Source organism: Megalops cyprinoides, chromosome 5, assembly GCF_013368585.1.
Source record: "Megalops cyprinoides isolate fMegCyp1 chromosome 5, fMegCyp1.pri, whole genome shotgun sequence".
In the NCBI taxonomy this organism is placed as follows: Eukaryota; Metazoa; Chordata; class Actinopteri; order Elopiformes; family Megalopidae; genus Megalops; species Megalops cyprinoides.
The window spans coordinates 471,526-491,276 of NC_050587.1; the positions used below are offsets into that span (position 1 = coordinate 471,526).

Consider the following 19,751-nt stretch of genomic DNA (forward strand, 5'->3'; position numbering starts at 1 on the left):
GTAAATTGCATTGTTTTGGGAGACTGCTAATTCAAAATGACCTTTCCTGTTCCTTTGCAACCGTTTCAGAGACATGACTTGATTACACAAGACACAAACTAGTCACTATTAACAAAAAGCCAAAAGCAGCTGTTGTCATTAAGAAAGCAAGGGAAAAGCTTGCTGCTTTAGGAAATATAGGATCTTTTGTTCTGGAGAAAAGATCACACCAAAGTAACAGCTTCCCACCTCTCTCTACAACATCATCCCCCCATCCACATCAGGATCTTCTTACAGTACAAGTGGCCATCCTGCTTTTGGGCTACTAAGAGTCATTCACTCACTCTACCTGTTAGTGCTCCTCTGACTGGCAGCCATCAGGCTCACAGTCAAACAGAAAGCTCTGCCTCTGTGCCACTGTGAATACCTACTGATGCAGTGTGAGAAGGGTAGAGGAGGGCACAGAACCTTAGGCTTATGGCTTTGCTGCTCCCCAGTTCCACTGCAGCACCTCTCAAGAGGGCCCTGGCACAATCAAACACAGACATGCAGGGAGCCTCCACTGCACACCAACACAGGAAAGAGGACCCGGAAGGAACCAAAGGAGGACCTGATATGAAATAGCCAAAAACATTTAGAGTCTTGCTTCACTTCACTTAAAATTCAGTTTTTCAAAATCATGGCTGTGCTGTTTGATCCTTGTACTGTTAAGATTTTAATGGCATGCATGTACTTATATTTGTTATGCAAGAAAGACGTTGTAGGATGTGGAGCCTCTCAGAGGCAGTATGAAACTCATTTCCTACAGAGCCCATTAAAACATTTAAGTAACACAGCTAAGTAACACATACTGTTTCTAAAAAGCATTTAGGCTTTTGGTTTAATTTCACCAAGAACAGAAAGAGTGAAAACACTGCTTCCCAGACAGAAAACCCATTTACACACTCATCTCCACTTCAGAATATCAGCAAACACAAACAATGCACACATCATTTTGTGTTTTATTCACATTGATTTTCAGATGCCACATCATTTCAGAGCAGTATTTACAGCTGGTCTTCGGCGAGATGACGTCAGTGTGGCAACACTCCTTATACACTCCTTCAGCACACACCCTTACACATGGCTACACAGCTCCACTGCCTCACAGCTACACACCCTGTCCTTTCTCCTTTGTTGCGTATGGTTTTCCCGAGTACTGAAACACTAAAGATGAAAAAAGTCCATTTTGTCACGAATAGCTTCATGAGAAGTGTGCTGGAGAGGGGGGAGAGGGTAGAGGGGTCCCCAGAGACCTCGGACTGAGACACCATGTGGTGCATCCCTCCTTAACTGATTGCCCTCATCAGCCACACCTCATGAGGATAGAGATGTGGGAGAGTCAATTTACTACCCATGTGACACATTTGGGCCTATCAGGGGAAAAGTGTTTCACAAGAGGAGAAAAGCAACAGGACCTACTTCGGACAAACCAAATCCACATCTGAGACTGGCTGCGTGTGCTTTGCAAATTTGATAGCATGAACTGTGTGGTGAAGTGGGAAAGATCAAGAAGTTGCATCAATCAACATTATTTTGCAGTGTATTTTATTAATCTTCCATGACACTGTGATGCAATGCATTGACACTTCCAACACAAATTCCTGTATACGTCTTCACATTTGATGATATACATAGGGCTGAAAATTGCAATCAAGCAGACTGAGGTCTCAGCAGCTGCCAAACAACCCTGGGACTGCTGGTCAAGTGAAGCAAACACCACCACCCTCAGGCCAGACTAATGAACTTCAACAGAATTACAATAGGCAGCAGAAAAGAGTGGCATTTCCAATGATGCTTTCTCACTCAAGCTTCTGCTGACGCACATCACCATGAGTAAATATTTGTGTTTTTTGGTTTATTAAAAGCAAAGAGAACATCAGTTTTCAGCCTGATGCACACTGCTTCATTTATATGGGGCTTTACTCTTACTCAGCTGTGCTATCTGTTGTTTTTCATGTTGTTCACAGTTAAGGACTCTTCTTGCATTTGCACATGAATTCAGGTGGGGCTGGAACTAGGTTTGCAGGAATGCAGACAGGTTCCCTGAAATTGGGACAGCTCCATATGCTGAACATTTCCTACAAATTTCACAACAGCGACATTCCAGGCTTTAGGCAATCTTCAAATAAGGTCTTCTGATGTTTTCCAAATGTGTGCCTGATGAGACCATCAGCAAGCCGTAACAAACCTAGCTAAGGGGCTGCGTTAGTGCCCCCTAGAAGGCTGTCACTGTCCCATAACTGGACGCTGAGTGAACAGAGAGAAACACTTGGAGAAATTTGGCCTACATTCTCTCCAGCAGGAATGAGCAAGTGGCCATCAGGTCTACCTCTCCTTCCCTTTATATTCTCCATGAACACAAGCAAAAAAAAAAACCCCAAAACATCACACATTGCACTACAACTATGGTGATTCACAATTAAAATAATAAATTAAAAAATTAATAATTTAATACATAAAAAAATAAGTTGACTCCATCAGACGTGCTCAAGCAAGTGGGGGAGAGGACAGGAGGCATCAGAACTGACGGTAGAATTGCCATCCAAAATAATACAGCTTACACCAGGTGCAGGCAATCCTCTTCCTGGAATACCAGAAATGTTTCTGCTCCTGTTTCCATGCACCCTCTTGAGTGTGTAATGGGATGGAACACCACGCTAAAAGAATGTGAGTTACTGGGGGAGCTCTGCATCTTACCAAACACCTTGCGGCAATTGGCGTTACTTTAGCGTAAATGCTGAACGAACTTTGTGATGCAGAGCGCTGATGGAACAGAATATGAGGAATTGGTTTGCCTGCCCCTGACCTACAGACACAGAGACAGACGGTCTGGTAGGATCCTTTTTCACCCACACCTCCTTCTCTGCCAATTTCTTTGTCCAGGAGTTCCTTGGTCCTGAACCTTGGTGACACAATTCCCAAGAACTCTGAATTTGAAGTGGCTCAGTTCGGATCTCTGCTAGCAGGGTTACTGACCAGCTTCCCTCTGTGTTCCCACTTTCCCTTGCCTTGTGCTCAGTGCCATCTTGGGAACGAGGATCTTGACGCAGATGGAGACAGGGAGGTAGAAGTGGAAAAACTCTAGCATAACACAACACAGTCCTGTATGCGACTAGGACCACAACAAACAGGAGATCGCAGAGGGTGCCCTCCTAATCCCTACAGTTAGAATAAAACAACAAAGACATCTGAGGGAAGTGGATCACATGTTTGGAAGCGGAAGAGCAGAGGATCCCTGCTCCACCATATGCACTGTGAAAATACTGGCATGATGAACCCTCTAGAGACTACATGCAAAGATTTAACACAGGTGCCTGTGAAGAACCAAGCTGGGTGAGAACAGGGGTTGGGAAACACAGGGTAGATCTGGGTGACATCAAGGGACAAGGACTGGGATGACAGAGATTGGGGACTGGGGGCTAGAGTCACAGTAAGGCACAGTGCTCTGCTTGAGTTGATCATTCACACAACAAAACAAAACAAAAAGTGATGGAGGAAAAAAAGTCTTTCCCTTTTCCCATTCTCTTCTCTCTTCACTACAGCCTCCTGGACAGTCTTTGGATCATTTGGCTGCTTGCAGCGCAGAGGTGAGGGAGTCTCACTCTTTATAGCACCAAATATTGCACCGCACATCCTGACCTCCTAGCAGAAGCAGAGTCCTCACACACCCCAGCAGACAGAAACCTTTCAGTCTCCCTGTACAGATCACAATCCATAGTCTGACCAGATGAAGTCCAACCCTTACGGCCAAACCTGCATGACATGTGAGCCCCACCCATCTGCCCAGCGCCGCATTCCACTTTCTGCATGACTGTCTGTCTCCCTGGGGATCTGCATGCAGTCCCACATTTACAGATGTGCTGACAGGACAGGAGACTGTTGACTCAGAAATTTCTCTGTCAATACCACGTAATTGTGTTCGGTATTTGATGTAGGCTACATTATATGCTCATCTTTTTTTCCTACATGCTAAATATGACACCCTACCCAATGTTGTAAAATTTGTGTTTATCCAGCCAATGCACAGCTAAGATCGCTGGATTATTACTGTGAAGCATACAGCTCATTCAGCAGGCCATTCTTCTAAATCCCTCTGTTCACACAGCAAACGGGCTGACCTAGCAACGGTGGCTTCCAAACTCTTCCCGTGTGGGTAGGATCTGCTAGTCACATGAAGTGGGTTGGTCACTGGATGCTTTGCAGGTTGGACAGAGAGGGTTATGACCGGTGGTGTTCAGTTTGGTGTTCTTCTTCCTTTCCCTAGTTACTGTTTTGTGTGCTCCCTGGTCCCTGCCTGTCCCTGTGGATCATGCCCTCCTGCTCCTCGCCCCACTGGCTTTGGTAAACTGGGGCCCCCTCTCTGGGTGCAGAATGAGATGAGCTTCAGTTCTGACTGTGCCTGAGCAACCCTCCTGCTCCCTAACCGCGGGCATCGAGGTAACAAGGAGCAGGGCCTGGGGACTTGGGGTGGGGGTGGGGGAGTTGGGGGGGATGGGCTGGTGGATTTGGGGTCGGGCTCACAGTTTTTGCTTCCCCGAAAGGATGTTACGATGGAGCTCTTGATCCAGCTCCACGTACCGCCCACTACTAGGATCCAGGAAGTAGAGTCTGTCAGACACTGTGCTAGGATCAAAGCCCTCCCGGCGCATTTCTGTCTTCTGGAACTTGTAGGTTCCTGCGAGGGGAAGATGAGTTTAGTGGCTCAGACAGGAGACAATGACTGGAAAGACCTAGCAAGAGCCACGGTGGCTCTGAGAGGACCCCCCTCTCTGACTTCCCTCACCCACCTGTCTTATTGACTTCCGGCAGGAAGCGGAGGAACACAGGCCGGGCATAGGCGGGGAGTGCTTTCTCAAGGTCCTTGGCGAAGCACTCCAGGTCGGTGGTGTGTGAGGGATCAGCGATGGCAGCCATGCCAGCCTTCCCCTCAGCTCCTGGGTGAGCACAACCAGAGGTGTCGTGAAGAGACCCGATTTACAACACCAAAATCCCACCTGCTCCAACTCACTCTCATGACTCATGCTAGATTTGAGCGAGGGAGGCTACAGTATTTATCTATCCCTTCTCTGAAAAAAATCAGTAGTTATCTTCCCACTATCCTTTAACAAGAGTATCAAATGGACCCCAAAATAAAATTCATTAAAATCAGCAAGTACTTGAAAATGATCTATGTGGAAAGTGATTAGCTGAATGTGCTAAACACCAGGTACAGGATGTTTACAAGGAAAATTTATTACAGCGTCCAAACAAACACTTCCCCTGTGTGCTAATATCACGGCCTTTCATTGGAACCACTTAAAGCAGATTCTTAAAGGTACAGCGTGAAACAGGGGGACTGAAGTACCTGGCACCTCCACGCCATACACCACCACGTCCTTCATTTCCAGGACGCGGCTCAGTGTCCCCTCCACCTCTGTGGTGGACACGTTCTCGCCCTTCCAGCGGAAGGTGTCGCCGGTGCGGTCCTTGAAGTACATGTAGCCATACTTGTCCATGATGAGCACGTCACCTGGGGAGATAGGGTGGGCGACTTCAAGAAAGCTCTGGTCACACCACTCCTGAAGAAACCATCCACCGACCCATCAGATGTTACAAACTACTGACCGGTATCTCTCCTCTCATCTAAAACCCTGGAACGTGCAGTACTTAACCAACTATCCCCTTTTCTTCTCAGGAACAACCTTTTGGACCCCCATCAGTCAGGTTTCAGAGCTGGCCACTCAACGGAAACCGCACTCCTGGCCGTGACAGAGGCTCTCCACACTGCTAGAGCTTCCGACTTGTCATCTGTCCTCATCCTCCTTGACCTCTGCGCTGCTTTCGACACAGTCAACCACCAGACACTAATATCAAAGCTGTCTGAGATGGGCATCTCTGGAACCGCCCTCTCCTGGTTCAAGTACTACCTGACTGGTAGATCCTCCCAGATCTACTGGAAAGGCTCCACCTCTGCACCCACCCCCTCACTATAGGAGTTCCACATGGTTCAGTACTGGGACCCCTACTCTTCTCAATTTATATCAACTCTCTTGGCTCAGTTATCAAATCACATGGCTTCTCCTATCACTGTTACGCTGACGACATCCAACTCTTTCTCTCTTTCCCTCCCTCTACCTCCCAGGTCAACGAATGAATCTCTGCATGTCTGGCTGACATCTCCAAATGGATGTCATCCCACCATCTAATGTTAAACCTCAGAAAAACAGAACTGCTCTCCATCCCAGCCGGCCCTTCCCCCCTGCATAACCTCTCCATCACCGTCGATGGCACCACAATACCATCCTCTCAGTCAGCAAAAAGCTTGGGTGTCATCCTCAACAGCAACCTGGACTTCAAGGAGTACATTGCTCGCACGTCACGGGCCTGCCAATTCCTCCTCCACAACATCAGGAGGATTCGTCCGTTCCTGACAACATACAGTTCCTTATCCAGGCCACAGTTCTCCCTCGACTGGACTACTGCAACGTTCTCCTCGCAGGCCTCCCAGCCTATACCACCCAGCCTCTCCAGCTCATCCAGAACACAGCTGCCAGACTAATTTTCAACCTCCCCAAATTCTCCCATGTTACTCCCCTGCTTAAATCCCTCCACTGGCTTCCTGTCGCTGCCAGGATCAGATTCAAGACCCTGACCCTCACCTTCTCTGCAATCAACAGGACAGCCCCTACCTACCTCCAAGAACTCATCCAGCCCTACACACCAGCCCGACCCCTGCGCTCAGCAGCAACTGGACGCCTCGCTCCTTGCATGGTCAAGGCAGGAGGTGCTACATCGCTCCCCAGTGGTGGAATGAACTCCCTGTCCTGCTACGGACAGCTCCTTCACCCCATTCCTTCAGACGGGGCCTGAAGACGCACCTCTTCAGACTCTACCTGGACTGACCCACACAATTGCTGCCCCCCCCCCCCCCCAATTCAGTGCTGTCGTAAATTGCTGTGCTTTTTAAATTGTTTCTTGTTGCCACCTTTACCCTGATGCTCATTGCGCCATTTGAAGTTGTTGAAGTTTGCTGTTTGAAGGTGTATTGTATTAGTTGCCCTATACGCTGTAGTTGTACAAATCTGATAGTACCGTGTCCTCAAACAGACCTTGCTCTCAGCTGAGAACTGTCTCATTGTGGAACTGTACACATCCTGTCCCCGTACTGTCGCTATAGTTACTGTATGCACTTTTGTAAGTTGCTTTGGATAAAAGCGTCTGCTAAATAAATAAATGTAAATGTAAATGTAAAGGCGGGGCCCCTCCCACTCTGTGCTTGTAACCCTATGTTGGGGCAGGGCCCTCCGTCTCACCTGACAAGTAGGCACTGTCCCCCTTCTTGAAGACACTGTTGGCGATCTTCTTGTTGGTGGCTGACTGGTTAACATAGCCGTCGAACCTGCGCAGCGGGTCATTCTGGATGATTCGGCCCACCAGCTGTCCCGGCTCACCTGGGGACAGAGCACAATCTCAGCTTAAGATGGGGGGCTGTGGGTGCAGACTGGAGGAGCCAGGGGTGGGATAGAGAAAGACTGGGAGTTACAGCAGTAGGGTGGGAAAGAGGAAGACTAGGGGTTACAGCAGTAGGGTTGGAGAGAGGAAGACTGGGGGTTACAGCAGTAGGGTAGGAGAGAGGAAGACTGGGGTTACAGCAGTAGGGTTGGCTAGTGGAAGACTGGGGGTTACAGCAGTAAGGAGAGAGAGAGGAAGACTGGGGGTCACAGCAGTAGAGTTGGCTGGAGGAAGACTAGGGATTACAGCAGTAGGGTGGGGTAGAGGAAGATTGGGGTTTATAGCAGTAGAATGGGTTAGAGAAAGACTGGGGGTTACAGAAGTAGATGAGGGCGATGCCACTGACCTGGCTTGCAGGGGATGCACACTCCATCGGGGCCTCTCACCAGCTCCATGGTATCTTCGTCCACCTTCACCAGACGGATGGGGTAGATGAAAGGCAGAATTTGGCTGTTGAAGCCACAAGCACCCACCTACCAGAGCATCAACACTCATCACCATAAAACTCCACCTACACTTCCTCTTATGCATTTACAAAAAAAGATGTCAGCTCCCAATTCTAAATATGCTTCATTTTACTATAATCATAGATGAACCATAGGGAATTTTTCAGCTGACAGAATATGGGGAATTTTCACCATCTGGCACCTTATCCAGTTTGTCCAAAGCATTTTAATACAGAGCTATTGATAGACTGCAGAGACATTTATGAGTCCTCATCAGTTTTCAAAAGTATACTCTATAAGGGGGAACCAAGAAGTGTATGCAAGCATCAGGAAACAGGATCTTAAATACCAATCGAGGTGTGATGTTCAGTAGTAACTTTTCAGTCTAGTCAAACAGCAACAGTTTTCGGCTACTGGTCATTCAGACATTGGCCATTCTATAAATTGAGAAGTTAGACACAGACCACAAATTCTCCGTATTACAATTTATGATCAATAAAATCCCCACCTATCACCAAAGGCTGTTACAGTCACAGGAGGTCAGTCGTTCTCAACTGATCACCAAAGACTTGCTCCAACATGTAGATTGATTCATGCTGAACTAAAGTTATCGCCTGTCTATCAGGGGATGCCTGGCATATACGTCCACAAAGAGTGCAGCGCCAGTCACCAATGCTGACCTTGTTGTCAAAGTTTCCCAGGCTGCAGTTGCACTCGGTGGCTCCGTAGAACTCGGCTATCTGCGGCACGTTGAAGCGCGAGGTGAACTCCTCCCAGATGGACTGCCGCAGCCCATTCCCAAGAGCCATGCGGACCTTGTGCCGCCTCTCTGTGTCTCTCACTGGCTGGTTTAATAGGTAGCGGCAGATCTCCCCGATGTACTGGACAATCTGGAGCACAGTTAAACAGCAGTTAGCAGCATGTCCGGAGAGACCACACTTACCCCAGGCACCACGCCTAGCAAACTCACCGTGCAGTTGTACTTGTTGCAATCATCCCAGAAGCGGGAGGCAGAAAACTTCCTCTTTATGATGACGGTCATGCCATGGATCAGGCACTGACCGACCCCCACAATGTTCCCTACAAGAGGGACACGCACCATGAAGAATCCCTGTATGCTCGTGCACGCACACACACACGCACACACACCATGGAGGCTCCCTGTATGTACTCACACACACACACATCACCCAAAGGACTGAGGAAAAACAACCGACTAGCAGCTGATCAAATGACTCCAGACACAGGTAACTGACACAAATGGGAGACTGCACACATGGCTCCCCCCATGGGAACCACTCAACACCACGTAACCCCCAGTTACCTGCAGAGTGGTAGAGAGGCAGGCAGTCATACAGCACGTCGTCTGATCTCATCCGGAAGCCATAGTACACCAATGCAGCCATGCGATAGTACCTGAGACACACACGCACACTAATCACAGAGCCAAAGGACAGAGAGAGAGAGAGAGACACACTTTCCCATAAACACCATCACTGTTCTTATAGCAAGGTTGTACACCTGCTCACCTGCTGTGCACGACAATAGCAGCTTTGGGCATACCGGTTGTCCCTGATGTGTAGATGTAGAAGAGTCGATCTGAGGAAAGCAGAATGGAACATAAAACCATAATGTAAAAAAGAGAGCCATCTTTCACTTATGGAGGATATAAATATGTAGACCTGTATGCTTTTTAACGAACTAAATTTAACAAACAACATTAATAACAGTAAAACACAGCACAGTAAAGCTGGGATATAATTTAATACAGAAACTGTCTAATGCCAGAATAAGCAGGACTGAATTGTAGCAGTCAGCTCATGACTGGCTGACTGACCTGTGAAGCAGCGCTGTGGTTGGCTGGGCTGTTGTGTGGGTGTGGCCTCCAGCAGTGGATCCAGCCACTCTGTTCCCTCAGGGACCCGCCTGGGGTCCCAGCTGCCAGAGCAGAACATTTTCACTGATCTTCCCAGAGAGTTATGAACTTCACACACAGCTGTGAGAGAGAGAGAGAGAGAGAGAGAGAGAGAGAGAGAGAGAGAGAGAGAGAGAGAGAGAGAGAGAGAGAGAGAGAGAGAGAGAGAGAGAGAGAGAGAGAGAGACAGGACTCATACTATTGATTGGCACAGCAAAACTGCATTACACTTGTTCTTTCAGTGCAGACAGACAAGATGGCACAACTACTCCTCTGTATCCACATATGTATATATACACATTGAAGAGGTACTCCACCACTAAACTACCTGACGCTTTTCCTTCCTAATTTTACAACAGTATCTAGCCTGTTGCGTGTGCTGATCCTGGATCCTCTGAACTGAACCAACGTTCAACGTGTGACTCAATGTTCTTCAGCACACATCCTTGTCACCGAGTGAAGTTTTTTAATAGACTATTAAATTTTAAATTTCCAATCCTATAACAACCTGGCTTTGCCGAGCCACTAGTTATGAAGCTACCTGTAGTGTCAATCTGCCCCCTGAGGACCTATTACTTAAATACCTAAAAATGAGACACATCACACTGAAATCATTTGTACTATGCAAGCAATCATCAAATCAATCTACCTGCACTTTCCCTGCCTGTACACGCGCACTGATGATGAAACGCTCGAAACAATCCAATTAGCTGTTACTGCGTTCCAGAGATTAAGCGGTGCATATCTGATTATTTAACCCTTTCACACGTAACTTATTTTATGCTCTGTAGCGCGCGTTATATCACATAGTTCGTTATTTTTTCATTAGCGTTATTAAGCTTCTCATAGTTTTCACCACCGCATTTGCTATATTTTACTGTTAAGTCGCTGTTTCCTCAAAACTAGAATTTGCCAGAATTTTTTCCCCAATCTCGTTTTCTAATCTCACCGGTTTTAGCATACAGGCTAAACGGCTAATTACACCGGTGTGACCGTACGCGTGAAAGGGTTAAAAAAACAAAATGAGGAGAGAGAGGAGGAGGCTGTTGGAGAGGGAGAGCCAACGAGAGGTCCCGACTCAGACACAACTGATGATGAGAGTGCAGGTGCAGGCAGGGAGAGACCGACTGAGCCAGTGAAGAAGAAAAAGTACTACTTTCAACCACGATGGCTAACGCAGTACCCGTGGTTGCGGTACGAGCGAAACTTAATCTTCAGATTAAAATATTTAGCAAATTTCAAGTCTCCAATCACTGGCAATCTTTACATCAATGCAAAACTAGCGTACGCAGAGTAAGACAACTATTCATCAGCATGCACGTTCATTGATTGCTGTACCAAAAAAAAGTGCGACCAAATCATGTGCTGGTGCGAACAACTGAAAAAGTTGGTACCACCAGTGTTACCAGTGGAAAAGTTAGTCTGGAATCGCAAGGAAGATGTTGAACAAACAACGGTTATCTGTAAAATATGCAGCAAAATACTGTTTTTTTAAATTTAACCTGGTTGTGATTTCCCCCTTTTGCATGCAAGTTTAAAATTGTTCCAATAGAAACCACCAATGAATAGAAACAAGAATGTTTTAATGCAGACATATGTTGCAGGGACTATTACAATCATCATACTGGTGCAATTGTATGCATCAAAGGGTTAAATTGAGCATTTATGAAGTGCTCTAAAGGAGATTTCAAAATATTGAGATATATATTGTGTATCGCAATACAGCATGAAAATATCGCAATATTATTTACAGGCCATGTCGCCCAGCCCTACACACAAGATACAGTAAGACAGGGATACACCATACATAATCTTATAAAACTCCTCCCCACTTCCTCCTGTCCCAGGAATACAATAAAACAATAAAAACTATAAGTAATAAAAACAATAAAATAATACAAACTGGGAATAAATAGGAAAAAACCTAATAAAAGGCCTTTTTAATAAAGTATGTTTTAAGTCGTGATTTAAAAGCTGAAACTGAGGGAGAGCCTCTGATATTCTGTGGGAGAGTGTTCCACAGTTTTGGGGCATAAAAACTAAAAGCAGCCTGGCCTCTAGTTTTAAAGCAAACGTTTGGGACAGAGAGTAGGCCAGCAGAAGATGATCGCAATGTTCTCTCTGGTTGGTACAGTATGAGCATGTCTTGAATATATTCAGGCGCCATCCCATGTTTTGCCTTAAAAACAAAGAGTAAAATTTTAAAATAAATTCTAAAAGAAACTGGAAGCCAGTGCAGGGATTTGAGAACTGGGGTAATGTGATCATATTTTTTAGTCCTTGTCAGAACCCTGGCTGCTGCATTTTGAATGACCTGCAGTTTTGCAATAACATAGCTGGGGAGGCCAGTAAACAAGGAGTTGCAGTAGCCCAGTCTAGTTGAGATGAAAGCATGCATTATTTTCTCTGCAATTGGTAGGGATAAAAATGATCTCATCTTTGCTATATTTCTAAGATGGTAAAATGAGACTTTGGTAAGGGATTTCACATGTGATTTCAAACTTAGGTCAGAGTCTAGGATTACCCCAAGATTCCCAACTTCAGACTTAAAGTTGAAAATTTCAGAAGTTTGATCCATGCAAAACAATTCTCTTTGCCTCTTGGACCTATGAGAAGAGCCTCAGTTTTATTCTGATTTAGCTGAAGGAACTTTTCCGACATCCAGTTTTTTACAGCAGCCATGCACTTGGTTAGAACCGTGACTGAGGAGCTTTCCCCAGGCTTAATACTAATGTATAGCTGTGTATCGTCAGTTTAACTATGGAAAGACACACCATTCCTACAAATAATATCACCAAGTGGGAGCATGTAGAGCGAGAACAGCAAAGGGCCAAGAATCGATCCTTGTGGAACACCACAATTAATACTGAATTTTCTTGACTCAGACTCACCAAGAGCAACAAACATTTTTCTATTGGTGAGATAAGACTCAAACCATTTTAGTACCGTTCTGGATAGTCCAACTCTGTTTTTAAGGTGATTAATTAAAATTTTATGATCCACTGTATCAAAAGCAGCACTGAAGTATAAGAGAATCAAAATGCTAAGACAGCCAGCATCTGCGTTAAGCCGCAAGTCATTAACCACTTTAATTAGAGCGGTCTCTGTACTATGATGAGACCGAAACCCTGACTGGAACTTCTCAAGAGTGTTACTGTAATTTAGAAATTGTCTGAGTTGTTTCAAAACAATCTTTTCAAGTACTTTGCTAAGAAAAGGGAGGTTTGAAATGGGTCTATAATGGCTTAGAACAGTATTGTCAAGATTAGCCTTTTTGAGTATACGTTTAACAATAGCTGTTTTCAAGTTGGCTGGGAAAGTCCCAGTGGAGAGTGAACTGTTTACAATTGCTAAGACAACAGTAGACCGACTGCTAAAAACTTGCTTAAAAAATTTGGTTGGTAAAGGATCTAATGGGGAGCTAGCCGATTTCATCTGATAAACTGTTTTAAGCAGATCCTCTACATCAGTTACATGAAAGGTACTCAAAACTGATTCACAAGGAGTAGAAGCTGATGTGACATCACTAACAGTAGATTCTATACTTGACCTGATTGTCTCAATTTTCTCCATAAAATGTGTAAGAAATGCTTCACAACTAGAGGATGGAAGGTCACTAACAGAGAAAGATGTAGGTGGATTTATTAGTCTATAGTAGACTATAGTAGTGGATTTATTTATCTATAGTAGAGAAAAGAACCCTCAAATTGTTTTTGTTGCTTTCAGTAACTTGGGAAAGATAGCTTCCTCTGGCCAGCTGGATGGCTTTGTGATAGCTCATAAGATGACCTTTAAAAATCTCAAAATGTACTTGCAAATTTGTAGCTCTCCATCTACGTTCTTTTTTGCAACAATTGCGTTTCAGCTCACAAACCATTTCATTTTTCCACGGTGTTCTGCATTTAACAGGAACCATTTTAGTTTTAACAAGAGCAACAATGTCTAAAGCCGTTTTAACGTGGCTGTTAAAAAATCATCTGCAGATAAGACATTAAGGGGGCTTAAAGATGTTTCAGGCCTAGCCATATGCTCAGAAAACTTGGCTGCAGCTGTGGAGTTCAAGCAGCATTTCTTAACTGTTCTAGTAATGTTCTTTTTCATTACAGGTAATATAATATTAAAGAAGACACAGTAATGGTCAGAAACAGCAAGATCCTTAACAGTAGTCTCCACAATATCTAGTCCTCAAGACATGATCAAATCTAGAGTGTGACCTTTGTTACATGCTGTGTGAAGGCAAAGGAATCTATTATAATATGCAGATTAAAATCACCAAGAATGAGTATTTTATCATATTTTAACACTACCACAGAAAGAAAATCAGAAAATTCAGACATGAAGAAATGATTAGTTTTGGGAGGGTGACAGACCAAGGCACAGAGCATAGGATATTGCTTAAAAACTGAGAAAATCAGTAACTCAAATGACGAGAAGTCCTCAAGAGCGATAGAATTAATAAGAATATTTTTTTCAATGCAATCATAGCTAATCCCCCTCCTCAACCACTTGTATCTTTTTAAGATACGGTACACAGGAGGATTTGGCTGTAAAATGTACAGTCTTTTATGAATCAGATTTGTTAAAGCACCAGAAGTTCTTCCAGGCAAACTAAGGCTGGGTTCATTACACATGAACATGTTTCTGCAAAGCTAGTTAGGCTGCATAGGGATCACACTATGTCCTAGCATTTGACTGTATGGAAAACACAAGTCAAACAGTCATAAGAAAGATTGATGCAGAGCTGCAGGTCTGTGACCTGCCCTGAGAGTGACTCACAACTTGCCTTGCTCTTTAAAAAAAACCAGCATGTCTCTCTGTGGGCTGTGCGCCTCCACATCACACCAAGCCTAATGAAAATGCAGGTAAGCCATAATATAAGTGCATACCTGACCCTCACAGGGCAACTTGACACAGACAGGGATGTGAGACCAGACACTCTACAGAAGAGTGGCTTTGGATTGCCCTGTGACTTAGCTTTCGGTGACAGGGTGTATGCCAGCATATTGTGGTGACAAGAGATCAGTGGGTTTCCTTCCTGTTTCTGGTCACAGCAGGCACAGGTGAGGATATAGTTTGATGGAAAGATCTGTCTCCACAATGAAAGCAGTTTCTCATCAAACACAAGAAATCGGCTTAATTTTAGCCAGAATACCTGACCAACCTTTGTTGTTGACTGTTTGTCATACTGTATGAGTCAACAGGCAGGTCAAATAACATGGTATTTCCTGTGTAATGTGTAATCAGTATGTGCCCCTGCATATTGCAATCCCTAAGCAGTAGACCCCAAAATTATGGGACTGTTCTGGTTTCTGAAGGAAAATTCTCCTCGCTTTTCCCAGTCTTCCCAGTGTAATCAGTGATAAAATGGATTCAGTAATAAAAAGGATAAAAAGGATAAAAAACACCAAAGTGTTTTAAAAGAAGTTAGCATACTGGATTGTCGATTTTTTCTATAAATCATTCAAAAAATTCACCAAAAAGTGCATACATTCCCTTCATCTTCATTCTTCTGCCTTCAAATGAGCCATTTCTGCAACAGAGACCTGGAGCATGTGGCATGCACATAAATGAAAGCCATGTGTTCAATGGTGCTGTGGGACTGGAGAGAAGAGCTGTGAACTCCCTCCAGATATGAGCAGAGCATTTCATCTATCAGCAGCTGATATCCCTGAGACGCCACACTGAAGTGTGATGAGTGATGCAAAGCTTTCCATTTTTTCAGCTTTATCAACATGCATTGTAGGGAAATGGTGGTAGATTAGATCAATGCAGAAACACTTCTAACAGGTCTAATCACTCAGTTGAGTTGGAAATGTTTTCCACTTGAAAAAGAATAAATTTTAAGACTCTCAAACTTGCACTGTAATGAATTCAGTGTATTTTTTACTTACATTTTCAGCTCTGTAAACTATTTTTGTATGTGCAAAATAATTAAATATAAACGCTAAAACTGGTGCGATTAAAACCCTAGATTGGAAAAATTCTAGCTAATTTTAGCTTTGAGGAAACAACGATTTAACGTTAAAAATGTAGCAAATGCTAGCTGAAAACTATGAGAAGCTTAATAACACTGATGAAAACATAAACCACGCAACGTAACACGCACGCTATATAGCATAAAAATAAGTTACGTGAGAAAGGGTTAAATACGAGCTAGCATGCATGGCTAACATCACAACAGTGTGAAAGATGGAACGCAGTAAACGGTCAAAAGTGTGGCTTCGTTTTAGAAGACAAAATGACAACAAGGCAAAGTGCAATGCATGTGGGAAGCTAATTAGCTGCAAAAATATATAAAAATATACACTATTGATTTAAAAATTACAGATATTTAACAAAAATATGCTTTCTTTGCTCATTGATATATGGTTTATATAAGGCAGTGACAATGACATGGAATGGCCATTTTCATTTGCATCTCAGGACCACTCTTAACCTTGGGACAACCTACCTGCACCATGGAATGTGTCACAGTAGAGCACCTACATGAACCTGAAAACTGGCACCATGTGCTACATCTTAAATCTGTCGTCATCATATGTTACTCTTCCACATTGTAACCTACTGCCCGATTACTGTTCTCTTTCTCCACCTTGCTGTTACTGTTAACCTAGTTTACACTTAACCTGCTCCATTTCTAAGCCAAGTGCCCACTGCTGCCACAGTGCTCACCCTCAGTTAGTTCACTGCCGAACACCACAGCTTTAGCGTTGGAAATGGTGACGCAATGCACCAGGGCCTCCAGTCGCAGGTTGAAGTTGATGAGCGCGGCCTCCACCCCGATCTTGGTCATGCCCAACCAGAGGCCCACGTACTGGGAGCGGTTCTCCATGAAGAGGGCTACCACATCACCCTCCTGGAAGCCCCGCTCCAGGAGGAGGTTGGCCACACGGTTGGAGTAGGAGTCCAGCTGCTTGAAGGTCCAGGCCTCGCCAGTGCCCTCAAAAATCAGCGCCGTCTTATCGCCGTGGTGCTGCACCGTCTCTGCAAAGATCTTGGGGATGGTGTTACGCTGGCGAAGGTGCCTCCTCACATTCATCTTCACTTTCAGCAGCACCCCGGCCGCACTGGGGAGACACAGAGTTGCTGAAAGTCCACCCGCTGTAACCTACGTGCTCAGCAGCACTTCATTTGCACTGCTTAGAGTTGTGGACCTGTACTCATGGTATTCAAGTCTAAGTGGGACTCCATTTTACTTGCGCTCTAGCAAGGTACTTTTATCCAGTTACTAGAGAGAAAAATATCAAGCTGTATTAACAGGTTATATGATGTGTAAAATGTCATACTGATACCATTTTATAGTGCCCTGGATAAGGGCACCTACTACACAATTAATGTGCCTTCATTAGAGTTTGAACCATAAAGCAATGAGCTTTAGAGTAGGAGATCTTCTTTGTTTTTATGGGATCTTCCATTGGCATGCAATTCGCATGTCATAAGATACATAAGATAACTTAGCATACTGCACACACCCACTCCCTCAACTCCGCTAAATACGAAACGGTGTCAAAACAGGCTGGGGGTGATCCTTGGCACTGGAGTCCCAGCTGTCACACAAGAGGAAGTCACTTCTAACCTTCACCTATAGAATCAGTAACCCTGTCTTGCCCTTCACCGGTCACACACTACTCCTACCACACTGACAATTAACAAAAGACATGCACTCAACACTCTCTCCATAGCAACCACAAGCCTTTAGCGGACACTCTTATCCAGAACAACTTCCTTCTTGTAGTTTTGTGCTCCTGCAATTAGGAAACTATTGAAAAACAAAATGCCTTGAAAGAAACCCTCTGATGAAATTATGCAACTCCCACTGCCTGTCCCTTGCATATCTGTTTGCTTCCATCCAAATGTTCATACTCACTGCATGTCTCTCTGCACAGTTTTCATGAAGATGTGCGCAAACTTCCAGCCACCAGAACCCAGGTAGAAAATGAGTAGGCTGGGGATGACTTGCAGCCAGGGTAGACCAAGGAACAGCCTCAACAGGAAGAGCAGAGCAGTGCAGCAGGCCAGTCGCAACATCCTGCCAAAATTAAGAAATAATGAAGTCTCAACAGCGTTACTAAATGCCAATGACAGGCTCCCGATTCACCCTGCGTCTCAAGTCGGCATATCAGACGGTCATTTGTAATCAAATAGCTTAATTCTCTTGCTAGAAGCCTTTGGAGAATAGGGTTGTAACTAGTGTACCTAAAAATCTAGATAATGTAACGTTTATCAGTAAAATGGACAGCTATTGGAACATGCAACACAACCGATATATACAGCTTGTTAGGTAGCTAAGCACATCGCAATTATCCTAAGTCTTGTGATATGCTCATTGTACCTAACAGCATATTTTTGAAAACAATGAACGAGACGACTAACAACCTCAATAGAAAAGTGGAATCTCAGAGTTTCCGTCGGAGGGGATATTGTGAAAGCGTGCGTCAGGTGCACGTAGTACAACGCTGCCTGCTGCAGTGAGGGATCCCGCAACGTCGGAAGACCTAGGCTTGCCTACTGGGAAAATCTAGACAGCGTCAAGCTCAAACTAGCTAACACGGTAGCAATGCCGATTAAACTCAGGTCAGTAACTGCACACGGTAAACACCACCTTTAACTGTCATTTTCTTAAAGGTTTGCCTTTTCATTGTTTGGTTTTTAAGTCACACATCACAGAATAAATATATGTGTGTAAAACTATATATTTTGTCACACTCGTCAGTGATAGGTGTCCGGATGAAAGAAACTAGTTTGCTGAATAGGCTCTTACCTGAACATGTGCGTCTGCACTACTCGCATTTCTAAACAGCAGCTACATGTATATGTAGTTATAATGTTTAACGACGTATCGGTTTCCAATCCACAGAGGCTAATTTTACATATTCGGTGAGCGCTAAGCCAAAACAGTGGCTACCTAATAAGCTAACTGGCTAGCTAGCTCGTGGATGCGTACCAACCTAGTTAGCTAGCCAGATACAAAATCTGATACTGTGTCCACACGGGCATAACGTCCAGTTCATTGTCTGGGACGCTGGACCCGCTCTAGTGCTTCACTGTCTTGCGCCTCGACTCTAGTTACTCCCTAGTTGTAAATAAACGTACCGCAAATGGATCACAAAGCAAACCACCCGCGTACCCGCGCTAAAAGCTCATCACACAGATTGACAAGGTTGTTAAAGGACGGTAGGGAAAGCTTTCGCCCGTAGCTAGCATGCTACAACATAATAATGGAGGAGCCGGAAACAGACCATTTCAAGATAGCTAACTAGCCAGATAACGCCAAAGGTTGGCAATTTTCAGATACATACCTCATATAACGTCCCAGTAGAAATGGTTAAATTTGATGTATTATACCAAAGTAATCATTCGCTCAACGCAATTCCACCTTGATCGGCTTAGCTAAACCTTCCTCTCTGGCGTTTTAGTTAGCTAGCAAGCTACTTCATGCGTTTATCACACCGGTCCTCACTGATAGCTGCTGCTCTTCCGCTGCGAAATTACCCTCATGTGGCACCTAGATCGACTTTGATCCCATTCAATTCATCCTCACGTTCTTATCCCTCTAATCATTTTCTCTGGTGCCACTACCTGGAGGAAGCTAGCTAGCTAGGTACAGCAATTCAAATGACCTTACAATTTTCTTAGTCTCTGTTACCCGCCCCCTCCACATTCACCGGCTTCCAGGACGAGAAATGACAGACACTTATACTAACCAATGAAATTTCTGGTCGCACCTTATCTCGTTCGGTAGAGGCAGGGCTTCAGATTGAGAAATTGTGCTGTCAAGGAAATGCGGCCCGGACAACTGAGCCTTTGCGTACAGCATTTGCCGCTCGAGAGCGTCACTGCTTCACTGTTGTACAGCATAACGCGTAAAGACCAGGCCT

General features: G+C 44.7%; 1 protein-coding gene across 2 annotated transcripts; it reads right to left on the reverse strand.

Annotated features, from left to right (window-relative positions):
• Positions 1–1,481: 1,481 nt before the first annotated feature.
• slc27a4 (solute carrier family 27 member 4) lies at positions 1,482–19,542 on the reverse strand. Of its 2 annotated transcripts, none has more exons than XM_036528676.1 (13): positions 19,173–19,542; positions 17,741–17,902; positions 16,546–16,940; positions 9,796–9,954; positions 9,488–9,557; positions 9,283–9,374; positions 8,929–9,038; positions 8,639–8,848; positions 7,859–7,922; positions 7,314–7,451; positions 5,366–5,530; positions 4,809–4,955; positions 1,482–4,696 (listed from the first exon to the last, which is right to left on the reverse strand). In XM_036528676.1, exons 1-13 carry the CDS (start codon positions 19,175–19,177, stop codon positions 4,539–4,541), a joined length of 1,875 nt encoding a protein of 624 aa, XP_036384569.1. In that variant the 5' UTR covers positions 19,178–19,542; the 3' UTR covers positions 1,482–4,538. The 2 variants fall into 2 exon arrangements, with proteins under 2 accessions (XP_036384569.1, XP_036384568.1); XM_036528675.1 differs by having other exon boundaries at positions 7,859–7,985.
• Between the last annotated feature and the right edge of the window lie 209 nt (positions 19,543–19,751).

What these genes read in the sequence shown, in the direction of transcription:
- slc27a4 (XM_036528675.1), bottom strand. An exon ending in TGGGAAACTTTGACAACAAG is followed by an intron (nt 7,986 to 8,638) that starts GTCAGCATTGGT and finishes ATGCTCTGGTAG; the next exon opens with GTGGGTGCTTGTGGCTTCAA. An exon ending in GTATGGCGTGGAGGTGCCAG is followed by an intron (nt 4,956 to 5,365) that starts GTACTTCAGTCC and finishes GTGCTCACCCAG; the next exon opens with GAGCTGAGGGGAAGGCTGGC.